Source organism: Eublepharis macularius, chromosome 11, assembly GCF_028583425.1.
Source record: "Eublepharis macularius isolate TG4126 chromosome 11, MPM_Emac_v1.0, whole genome shotgun sequence".
Lineage (NCBI taxonomy): Eukaryota > Metazoa > Chordata > Lepidosauria > Squamata > Eublepharidae > Eublepharis > Eublepharis macularius.
This window is the reverse complement of record NC_072800.1, coordinates 67,833,225-67,845,806: the sequence shown is the minus strand read 5'-3', so window position 1 is coordinate 67,845,806 and position 12,582 is coordinate 67,833,225. Positions and strand designations below refer to the sequence as shown.

At 36.4% G+C, this 12,582-nt stretch overlaps 2 protein-coding genes across 3 annotated transcripts in view; both read left to right on the top strand.

The window, feature by feature from the left end:
- The window catches only part of LOC129337708 (nebulette-like), a 60,456-nt gene extending 54,044 nt beyond the window's left edge, over positions 1-6,412 (top strand). Inside the window, exons 15-19 of the mRNA XM_054991624.1 lie at positions 678-788; positions 1,060-1,170; positions 2,557-2,661; positions 4,802-4,897; positions 6,224-6,412. Coding sequence (XP_054847599.1) covers positions 678-788; positions 1,060-1,170; positions 2,557-2,661; positions 4,802-4,897; positions 6,224-6,412 — 612 coding nt within the window. The remainder of the gene's footprint in view (positions 1-677; positions 789-1,059; positions 1,171-2,556; positions 2,662-4,801; positions 4,898-6,223) is intronic.
- The window catches only part of LOC129337947 (LIM zinc-binding domain-containing Nebulette), a 195,594-nt gene that overhangs the window by 173,267 nt on the left and 9,745 nt on the right, over positions 1-12,582 (top strand). For both annotated transcript variants that reach the window (XM_054991971.1, XM_054991972.1), the window contains one exon: positions 7,745-7,916. In XM_054991971.1, coding sequence (XP_054847946.1) covers positions 7,745-7,916 — 172 coding nt within the window. The remainder of the gene's footprint in view (positions 1-7,744; positions 7,917-12,582) is intronic.

Below are 12,582 nucleotides of genomic sequence, written 5' to 3'. Positions count from 1 at the left end.
ACTATTAACCTCTTCTAATTTTTATAGGTTTTGATGTTTTTGTTTCTGTATGTTGACAAACATTCTTTTTGGAGTTGTTAATCTAGGTCAGTAAAAGTTGTTCATTTTTGGGGAGAGGTTTGGAAGATGATATTTTCTACTGGTTGTCCACTTTATTAGTGTGTTCCCCATGGTGTTTCATTTTTTTACAAGTCTGTACTGGTGGCAGTGAACTATACTGGATACATTTTCTGTTGAAATGCAAAGGCTTTTCATTCCCTCTATTTCATTCCTACTAAGAGGGAGGGTTTTTATGTTTCCCTTAGTAAATGGATCTTTCAGCAGTTGTCCTTAATTCTTTTTTGATTGCATCCATCATCACTAATGTTCAAATGTATGAACTACTTCATTAACTTAGGGTTTGATTCAGGTGAATGAAACAGGTATTGCCTGAAATTTAAAAAGGTCCATTCACTAGGCGAAGCACAAAAACCTCCTTCTACAGAGGGTTTTTTTTTGTTACACAGATCTACCAGTTTTACCATCTTTTATCTCCTACAGAGACAATGTTCTGACTTTATAAAAGGACATTTTGAGCTTCAAGAGTAATGTTTAATAAAAGCTCGCAGATTAAAGCAGACTCTGCACAAAGCTTTTGCTACTGTAGATCTGAGTGTTGTCTGTTCTGCCTTTCATAGAAAGAATATAAGAAACATCTAGAAATGGAACTTAAAGGCAAAGGGATGCAAGTGGGTGTGGATAATCCTGATATACAACGAGCTAAGAAAGCTTGTGAAATTGCCAGTCAGGTGAGTGCAGAATGCAGAAGTTCAGTGAAATTTACAGGGGGGAAATTGCAATGTTCTGTAAATGAAGTGTTTTGACAAAATCATTTTAAAATAAGGAAACATAGAACATAATCAAACTGAATCCTACAGAGGCACAGTAAGTCACTAGAAATCTAGTTTGTTTCACAAGCAATGCTTTGAAAGCTGCACAAATGAATTATCCAAGCTGTATGGGTATGAAAAGCTAAAGACATTGTAAATCTAAGAATTCATTAATGTTCCATTTTTGCAGAAAGAATATATGAAAGACCTGGAGACTGAAATCAAAGGGAAAGGCATGCAAGTAGGAACAGATATCCCAGAGATACAGCGAGCAAAAAGAGCTTCTGAAATAGCCAGCCATGTGCGTAGGGGCTTCAAGTAATTAACAATGCAATCCTGTGCAGAGTTATTCCTCGCTTGAAATCCTCGTGTATACTTGGTAACTCTGCATAGGATTGCATTGTAAGTGTTATTTACAGTTCAATGGTATCTACCTAAAGTAGGTTGGTTCAAATATTGTTTGCAGTTGTGGTTTGGACAATAAATGCAAACCATGGCAGCTGAGATGTGACTACAAGCTATGGTTTGCACTGAAACAGAAGTGATTAATTGAATTGCTCTGTGCAAGAGGAGGAGGGAGGGAAAGGGGTAGTAAGCATTAGATTCATTCAGGCAGCAATAAAACATGGTTTGGTATTAAAATCTAAACTGAGCCAATGTTGGTCTTTTCCACATAGGGTTTTTTCATTGGTTCTGGACCCATACTGCATTCATTTCTCAACAGAATTCTGCAGGAACCGTCAAAATTCCCCTATTTAGCCTCCAAACTGCTTCCCACACTTTTTTGCATTCTTCATGGAGGAAGGTTGTATCTGCCGCAGAATCAGTCTTTCCATGGCTTTTCTACAGCTTTTCTCCCTGCGCAGATACCCTGATGTTCTTTTCCCAGTGAAGTCAACCTAAGGCTTTTTTGAAACAGAATGCTTTCTTTGGTGTGAGGTGTGGCCCTGGCCTTGCCTTTTGCTCTCCCCTTTATTCCCTTGCATCCTAATTGGTTGAACAGCAACCAAGCAAGTTTTTTTCCTGATTTTTTTTTAAAAAAATTCAACAGCAATGTTGCAACATTTTGCCTTAAAGAAAAAAAAATATTGCAACTGCGGGGGGAGGGGGAAAATGCTGCAATATGGCTAACATAAACAGCCCTGAATCCAACTTGATATTTTAAAGTTTTCTTCTGTTTTTCCTGTACCTTTTAGTCCATTCCTTTTTGCCATTAAAAAAAAAAACTTTAATGAGCAACATTGCAATGTTGCAATATTGGTACCATTAAAAAGACCCCCCCCCCTTTGTAAGTTTTCTCAGCAATCAGCTGAAGACACTGTGAGTCCTCAGCTGATTGACTGAGGAAACTTATAATTTCTCAAAGCTCACAGCAGAAATGGGACATTTTTCTAGTACAGAAATAAAAAACACACCACTTCGGTTTGACTCCTTCAAGTGTAGAATTAAAGAATCGAAGCGGTATGGGCCAGAACTGATTAATAAAGTGGAATCCTTATGGGTTGAATACGTGGAAAGCCCGATGTAAAGTTCACCATGAGGAAGAGGCTGTTGTTTATTTTGTTCTGATTTAAATATTAAACTTTATTGGAAATATGAATGGAATTTATGCCAGTGATTTATGTATCATTCAGTTGTTGATGTTGTAGTATATTAAAACAAATGGGGAAATGTGTATGTATTGTAGAAAAAGTATAAAGATGAAGCAGAGAAGATGCTTTGTACCTATTCTGCTATACCGGATACACCTGAAATTGAAAGGATTAAAAGTACTCAGAGAAATATTAGTAATGTGAGTAGCAGTAGTTCTGATTTCAGACTCAACCTTTTCGAAAATATTCCAAGTTAAATGATACCGTTTTTGTCCCAGGATGTAATAGAAATGTTAAAGTGATAGTCCCCAAATCACTTATATGAGTGGAAATATCTTGTATGTTTCTTGGCAAAGGCTGAACCATTCTTTCTTTCAAAAAAGAAAAATACACATTTATGACACTAATGTTTAGAATTTCTAAACTAGTTCAGCTAGCTTTGCCAAATATCAGTTGTTTTGCAGATGACAATTTGACTTCCATTCTAGTTTTTCAAACTAGACTCTTGTTCTTTTTTTTCTTTTACTTTAATTTAATGTTTGTTTCTGAGGGATTTCCTTAGAAGTCGCAATTAGCATGTAAGTATCAAAGTTGTTGCTTAGCTTGTTAGATTCTGAGAAAAATAAGGTTCATTTTTTTCTGGTACAAAGGACTGGAATTTCAAGTTTCCAATGCTTGATTTTAAGATTATCTAGAGATACATATTTCTCTGTTTCACAGGAAAAAAAATATTTTGCTTTAGGAATGATCACTGTAGTGAGGAAGACAGGGGTACACATTATTTAATATCACAGTATAAAGGTAAAGGTAGTCCCCTGTGCAAGCACCGAGTCATTACTGACCCATGGGGGGACGCCACATCACAACATTTTCTTGGCAGACTTTTTACGGGGTGGTTTGCCGTTGCCTTCCCCAGTCATCTACACTTTACCCCCAGGAAACTGGGTACTCATTTTACCGACCTTGGAAGGATGGAAGGCTGAGTCAACCTTGAGCCAGCTACCTGAACCCAATGTTGACTCAGCCTTCCATCCTTCTGAAGTCGGTAAAATGATAAGGGTTGGAAATCATTGCAGGGTGGCCTTTTTAGTACCAACAACAATCTGACAAACCTTAAATAGTTTAAAAGCTTTCCTGGGTCTGTAAGGAGAAGTATATTATTTATCCAATGGATGCCTATTATAATCAAACCAAAACATATTTGTATGTTGCAGTGGTACTGATAATACTTCTGCAAACTAGTATTGGCTTTTCTTAGTGCTACAAAAATGAGTTTTACCATAGAATAAGCGGAGACAGAAGTGATTATGCACTGCAGGTACTTAGAACTCTACCAAAAAAATTGCGAAGTATCATCCATACTTGGCCTAGGTCATATAGCAGAGAAACAGCCCCTTCATTATCAATTGTGAAATTGTAGTGAAATATCAGAGGAGGTCATATGTTTCGGGATCAGGTCATCATAGCGTTATTTACTGGATTGTATTGACTTACACTGTGTAATCTACCTTGAGTCTCATGAGAACAGTGGACTGTGAATGACTCAATCAGTTTTCTGTGATAGAGTACAGTGCTGGTATTTGAGTGCGAAGCCTGACTGATTCATTGTGTAGTTCATTGCATGCTGGCCAACAAACAAAGCTAGGAAACTATAGGAATCATTGGCATAAGTTGTTTGTGAAGGTAGAAGCTGATGTCCTTCAGATCAACTTTGTACATTTACACAAATTATAAGGTGATTTACAGTGCCATTCTAAGCAGAGTTGCACCCTTCTAACACCATTGAAGTCAATGGGCTTAGAAAGGAAAGTTTAGGGTGATACAGTTGGAGTTCTTACATTTGTTTAATTTTTCAAAAGCATCCCATCTTGAGTTGGAAGCTCATTAAAATACTAAATATTGAGATATGTTGGTATAGCAGTTAGTTGGTTCCCTAAATATCCCCCCCACAACCGCCTCAAGATAGTGCAGTGAAGCCACAAGTAAGAATTTTCTCTCTCCCTTTGGCTGACATGGGTCTGCCAACAGTTACTTGCATCTTGACTACATTCAGCTTTAATAGGTTTGTATGCATTCTATTGCTGAAGCAATTTTTCAACATTATAACCCCCGTTACAGATTCCTAAAAAACTGTTCCTGTAAGACTAAAATGAGACAATGTGATTTTTCAGTAGACACTACAAGTTAAAGAACACATGCTTAAAACGTTATTCCTGTAATAATTGAACTGACTTATGGAAGCTTAAAACATCAACAATAGAAGCAATGCAATTTAGTTCTTGGAATATTGCCTATCTTTAAAAAACAAGCTCACAATTATTTTCCTTTCGTTTAATGAAGGTGTTGTATAAGAAGGGAGTAGTAGGTCCTGGCACAGCCGTAAAAGAGACTCCTGAAATTGAGCGAGTAAAGAAAAATCAGAAAAATATCAGTACAGTAAGTTTTGGTAATGTTAAATATTACTTTGCATCAGCAGCAGTATTTTATGAAAGATCTGTTCCAGGGAAAATGTGTTAGTATGAAAGCCTTTGACTCCAAATTTTTTTGCAAAAGGTATTAACTTTTACGCGCTGAAAATGGCTGCTGTATAGAGTTCTCTTTGCACAGACGGGAGCTATAATGTAGATTTTATTTATTTATTTATTTAAAAGTTTGCACTGATCCAGGCCTCAAGGTGCCTTATGAACAATCTCACATAAAATCATATAAAATCTATAAAAATATCCAAATGCTCACTGAACTCAACCGAGCTTGCAAAGCAACAGATGTACATGGTGCTTTGTTCTTGTTAAAGTAAATATGTTTAAAGGAATAATATATATTTATAAATATATTACCTATACTCTCCAAATCTGCCCAGTAGCATAAAATGTAACAACAACAACAACAACAACAGCAATAGCATTCAATGTATATACCACTCTTCAGGACAATTTAACACCCACTCAGAGCGGTTTACAAAGTATATTGTTATTATCCCCACAACAAAACACCCTGTGAGGTGGGTGGGGCTGAGAGAGCTCCTAGAAGCTGTGACTGACCCAAGGTCACCCAGCTGGCTTCAAGCAGAGGAGTGGGAAATAAAACTGGTTCTCCAGATTAGAGTCCCACTGTTCTTAACCGCTACACCAAGCTGACTGATGATGATATTACTACAATTTAAAATATAAAAATGCAATTCATATAGTTCAAAACATCAGCAATAAAATCCAGCCTCAGGATCTTAGAACATATTAAAACAGCAATTGGAAAATCCTAGCATCGAAACAGGAGGACATAAAAGCAAAACAATAACAGGCATTGAGATAAAATGCAATTAGAAGTATGAACAAACAAAGACACTTTGGACTAGTTCCTCACAGCCAGTAATGCAGCTGCCAGGGAGCCATCAATAGGGAGAGCACTTCCACCACTGAGAACCCCTGTCTGTGTTGCCACCCACCTCACTTACTCTAGGCAGGGGCAAAAGAAGCAGTGCTTGAGATAGACCATACAGAAGAAGATAGTACTTCAGGTACCCCAGTTCCAAACTATTTATGGCTTTAATGATAAGTACTAGCACTCCTAGTAACAGATGGGTGTCCCTATGTGCATGTTTGTGGATGAAATATATTAGAAACAAATTTTGTTGCAAACAGTTTGTTAAATGCCAAAGCAGATTGGAAATCTACTACTTTAGTCCCCAGTAGTATATAATAAAATGTAATTAATTATAGTTCAGATGGCATGTTATATTTTGTGTTTTGTTCTATAAATTAATAGGTGTACTACAAAAGACAGCTTGGCAAAGCTACTTCTGTGAGTATCACTCCTGAAATGGAGAGAGTTAAGAAGAATCAAGAGATTATCAGCTCGGCAAGTTATTTAATGGTCCTTATTGAATTTTATTATTTTGGATTAGGAACTTATTTGTCCTTTCTAGGAGGGATACCATTAATCAAGATTTTTTAATCTGTAAAATTTTTTAAGAAAGGTATTTATTCCTAAAGTTCATGTTGATGGTAATTGAGTATAAATAATCACTTAACAGTATATCTGGAATTTTCCTTTTACCTTCATTTGTTTTTCTATACTTTGATTTTATTTTGTGATTTTTATTTTATTTTATTTCTGAAGTTGTCAGTGTGCCCGAAAGTATAATTTTAATTTTGTGATTTGTATATTAATTGGTTGAGTAGTATACCATTGTAGGCAAGGTTAAAGTTGCATGGGTTTTGACTGGATAGGTGGGTAAACTGCTCGTTGCTGGTTCTCAAAGTTCATTTTTAATTTGGGGATAGAACAGTAGAGAGAATTTATATATGCTGTTAAGTATGATTTTCATGACCCTTCATAATTGTGTGGTGTTTTTACAGGTCAAATACAGCAGTGATCAGCAAAAGATGAGAGGTAGACCTAGTGTAATTCTAGATACACCTGAGCTAAGGCATATCAAAGAGACACAAAACAACATCTCAATGGTAGGGTACATTTTTCATGTGGCTGAAGTGTTCCAATGAACAATATTTTGCTGTAGAGTGGATTGTACTTCTCATTAATGTAGGTAATTAGCAACATGCTCCTTTACAGTAGTGGCTGAAGGGATGAGTTAGCTGTATGTAAATATTGTAATGTTTTTGACTATACTAATAAAACTGTTCTCCTAACAACTCACTGTGTGGCCTCTTTGATACTTCACATGGTTCCTCTCTCTTTCAGCATCTCAGAATGTAACTGGAGAGGTGACACACACACTGCTTTATGCATGTTTGTATGTGGTTTGTATATGGAAGTGGGATTATGAATGTGTTGTCCTGATTGAATCTGCTTGTAAGTTTATGTATGTGTGTGTGTCTAGTATAAATTGTAATTTAAGGTATTGAGTATGTATGTATGTGTGCGTGTATTAAAAATTATACAAATATCTCTAATGCCTTGATAACACTTATTGAGGGACTGTCTTGAAATTTTGCAATGGTTACTCCTAACACTTTGCAATGAAGCATTTGATTTTACTACTATATGTGTGGACTTTAGTGTTTTTACTTGCATGTGAATGTAACCAGTTAACTTTAAACATATTAAACAGCATGTCGCTTTTTATAAAAGTATTATTATTAAAATTATTTCAAAGATATTGTTAAGAAAACTGGAATATGCATAAAAGATATCTTTTGGTAATAAACCATCACATTGTGGTTGTTAATTGCTTGGATAATAAGCAAATAAATACTAGGCAAATTGATGATTCTTCATGCCACCCTTAATACTCCTGGTTATTGGGCAATTATTACTCTTTGGCAGATCAAATACCATGAAGATTTTGAGAAGACAAAAGGCAGAGGTTTCACTCCAGTAGTTGATGATCCTGTGACTGAACGGGTGAGAAGAAATACCCAGGTGGTTAGTGATGCTGCGTATAAAGGGGTTCACCCACATATAGTTGAAATGGACAGAAGACCTGGAATCATTGTTGGTAAGTAAATTCTGTATGATCAAAAGATTTCTGTGTGGGCCAGTTCTGCTGATAGTTCCCATAGTGAAAAGAATAATCTTGTCCTCATATTAGTGTTTGTTCTGTCTAATTACAGTGTTAACCGTACATAATGTTATGTGTTTTTGGTTTTGTATGCATTTTTTAAAAGATTAAAATGCTAGGTCAATTTTTGGGTTGTTAGAGAATAATTGTCTCCTGCAAAACTGAAGTAATGAGAAGATTAATTAACAGAACAGATGATGAGAAAATGGATTTTAATCAGACATTAATTTGCTCTGCAAAGGCCAAAAGGTAAAAGAAAATGGAGGCATAATATTAAAAGTATTTAAATTGTTAATTCAGAAGGCAAATTATTAAACATTTTAAACTTTCTTTTATATAACGTAGGCATTCACAGAATAAATTGCTATTTGACATTTTCATCTAGATCAGAGCAACAGGAATTCAGCTTCACATCTTCCAGGTGTCTATTCCCCATATCCTCAGATAGTATTCACACATAGATTCCTAGATGTTATTACTACCATAATAGTTCTTTCTAGAGAGCTCCTTCTCACAGCAACCATAGTCCTTTAACAGTGAAAACACCCTTCTAAATTAATTGAAGTCAGTGTGCTTGGAACAGTATCTGAAGACAGCATCTTGATAGCTCATACCCTGAAAATCTTGTTGGTCTCGAAGGTGCCAGTGGATTCAAATCCTGCTGTTCCACTGTAGAACAACATGGCTACCTACCTGAAACTGGGCTTCAAACAGTGTAACTCATGTTAGGATGGCTCTGTAAATCAGCCAGCTCAATACCTTTCACCCAGACCTTGTTTCACCCTGTTAGTTTTTGTTTTAACAGATGCCAGCACACACCGACTGTCCCTCCACCTCAGTATCAGAATGATAACCACAAATAGACTTAGTGGGAGCGTTTGACAGGTGCAATCTGGATAAGTGCACATATGCAATGCAATATATTTACATATATTAAAACGATGTTACACATTTTCATTTTTGTTTTGTAATGATTCAACAGTGGTAGCTTAAAAGTCTGAAACTACTTTGCTAAATAGATTTAAATGACGATAGCTGGTCAGATAGAATGGCATCTCTGCAGGTTGTCATTGGCTGTATGCTTACAGCATAATGACACTTTAAAATTTAAAGAGGGGGGAGACAATGAATCACCTGATGAAGTTGACCTGGGCTCAGAGGCTGGGTGTACTGCCCTTAGGACACAATGGAACTGTTATTTTCTATGGATAGCAGAGAGATCAGGTCTACTACCCATAGGAAATAATTATTTCCTACAGTGCAGAACTGGGTGTGTGTGGGCTTGAATAATCTAATACATACAATACATTAAATGAAAAATTTTATATTGTTAAAACTCTTACTCATTTTATTTGAAAATAATATGGTAACTGAGACACTGACCAAGAGATTGGTTGAGATGTCCAGTCCCTCCTATTGCTTATGGGTGTGTGTTTGTGTGTTTACATTGGAATATTTACTCATAGTCAACATGAGTAGGAGCCATTGTTCAGAGCACATATTTTACTTGCAATAAACCCCAGGTTCAATCCCCGGCACCTCTGGTTAACATATCAGGAAACACCTTTCTCTGTCTGATATTCTAGAGAACTGATAGCAGTCAGAGTAGACAATATGTTTTCATATGATAATAAAATCCCTGTAATTTCCTTCCTGTAGTTATGGAGATAAAAAAAATCAACCTTTTTTCCATAAAAATAATATGATTCATTGAAGACAGTGGAAAGAAGGCACCTTGGCTGTTGTAAGAATATAAATGTGTATATGAAAATCCTAACAATTGGTAGAACCTTGGTGATTTTACTTTCTTCACCACCTTTCTTATTTCTTTTTGGGAAAGACCTCAAAGTTTGGCGTACAGATCCTGGCTCCATCTTCGACATTGATCCCATAGAAGATAATATTCAGTCTAGGAGTCTGCATATGATATCGGGTATTATTTAACTCATAATTTCCCGTTCAGCCTGGCTGTGGTCACAAAAAACAAAAATTGAAAACAAATCTTGAAGCTTGATGCGTCATATATGTTTAAAGAAATCTTAAGTGTAAAAGTGACAGTAATTTATCAGAATGTTTTTTTAAAAAACTGGACTATTGACATATATAGTTTAACTTCCATAAAGAATATTATGACTAAGGGCCTCTTTAGATATTACGCCACATAAAATGGCTTGCATATAGGGTTGCCAACTCCAGGTTGGGAAATTCCTGGAAGCCTGAGGATGGAGCCTGGGTATGGCAGAGTTTGGGGAGGGGAGAGACCTCAGTAGGATATAATGTTATAATGTCCAAAGCAGCCATTCTCTCCAGATCTGATCTCGGAAGTCTGGAGATCAGTTGTAATTTTGGGAGCTATCAAGACCCCACCTGGATGTTGGCAGCACTATTCGCATAGCTTAACTTAATTTTGGAGGGTGAGATTTCTAAAATGTACAATAAATTAGTTTCTGCCTTGCTCTGACGTGTATTTACTCAAAGGTTTAGATCCAGTAGAGGATTTCCTTGGTTGCAAGGACAAATGATTTTTCCTGATATCCCCTTGCTGGTGCAGACCTCATACTCTCCCACCATGCTGTTTCTTGGGGGGCCCTGTCCCCCAGAAGGACCGCTGGGAAAGACTTGGGGTTGCAGTTCGGATGAAATTACAAGGGAGGGAAATTACAAGGGCTATAAAATTACAAGTGAGCTGTCATGCATCTTGGTCCTGGTCTACACATGAAGCAGAATAAGGCGGACTGTAGCCCTTCAGATTGTAGGGAAGGGGTGGGAGGCTCACATTCTTCATGATCCCCATGCAGAAACCCTCTGTAAACAAAAAATTAGTACACTAGGGAAGAGGTTCTAGCTTACCATTTCGTATACTGTGTGTGTAAATTAGATTGTACAAGGCAAGGCAAAATGGACAGTAGAATGTTTTGGGACAGAGCTTTGGGACACCAAATCTTGTGTTTGGTGCCACAGAATGCATGTGGTTCTAACTATAACAAAATACCTTCTATTTTTTTGGCGCAGTTGTCTGAGTTTGGACATTTCAGTAACCTTTGAATTCCCGTAATGAATATCTCAGAGTTGCTTCACACAAGATGGTGCTGGCATGGCCAGTCACTATATTGTCTGCCTTATTTTTATGTCTGATACAATAAATTAAAAAAAATCTCTTACTTTCCTCATCTGTCATTAAAGTATTTATTGCAGTATTGTTTTCTCTGTGTAGAAAAAGCAAGACGCTATAGTAAACAACATTTCTGTTCTGCCAGTACTTCTGTTGGAGAAGATAAGTCAGAAGGGTCTATATTTTCTTATCTTAGTGAGGTAACAAGGCCATCTAATGATGAAGGTACCGAGAAATCTCTACTGTTTCCCACTGATTAACTATCACAGAGTGTCCAAACCTTGCACTTCTTGAAATTAACTCTACAGTCCGTTTGCATGTCAAATGAACAGTTGTGTGGGATGCAGCATTTGTTTGAATATCAGTCTATGATTCATTAACAAAGGTTTTGCATGACATATTTTTGCAGTATTCACAAGTTGCAATGGTTCTCAGATGTAATTACTAAAAATTTCTTCTGGAATTTTAAAAAGCTGCACTCATCCATTTCTTATAAAGACTTGTATCATGATAAGCCAAAATATTAAGACTGGACTTCTAATAGATAAAGCTTTTTCCAGTTGTTTTATGTAGGTTTAAATAATTTGTTTTATTCTGGTATATTTTAAAAATCATGATAAACCATTTTGAGCCCTTTTTATGAGACAAGCAATCTAAAATGTCTTTAAATAAATTAATTAATGTGTGTTGCGGGTTAGAGCTTTAGTGTACATCTGGGAAGAATCTGGTTGAAGTCTGCACTCTACTGTGAAGCTCAAGGGTAACCTTGGATGACTCACTTCATTACCTTATTTATTTGTTTAGAATATTAATATACCACTTTTTCCCTGGAACACAGGACTCAAAGTGGTTTATGAACTTTAAAATAATAATCAGTCTAAGACAGGAATGCAATAATTCAAAATCCTACGGACCAAAACACATTGTCCATACCTCTGTTACAAAATTCAGATCCAGAGCAAAGTACCATACCAGCAAAACCTTGCAAAAGTATCACATCAAAATACTGAATCAGACTCTTCAGAGTACTTAGATCTCAGTGTCAACAGATTACAGATAAAATAATTGAGCTAGATAATGTTCTACTGATGAAACAGTTGCAGAAATCCTTTGCTGTCATCATCAATATCTTAGGCTTCCAAATAAGCTTTGTATCATGTCCCGACTGATTCAGCACATCGTCTTACATAGGTGTATTCTGTACCAGATAATCAAAGCAAATTTGGTCCATGATAGTACTTCGGAAGTACAAATGTGAATAAAATTTGAAATCATAGCTGTGCAATTCTGTTGCAACTGCATAGTTAACGTATTTTACTCCATGTGACTTGCAGACCCCAGTGCTTCCCTCCTGCTTTCTTTGGATTGTTGTATGTGTTGGTAGAGTTCCAAATTGCAGGATCAGCCTTCTTGTGTTCCAAATCATTTCTGTAAATGAATATACATAGATCACTAATAAGTGTGCTTGTTATTGTGTCAGTGCTCTAAAGT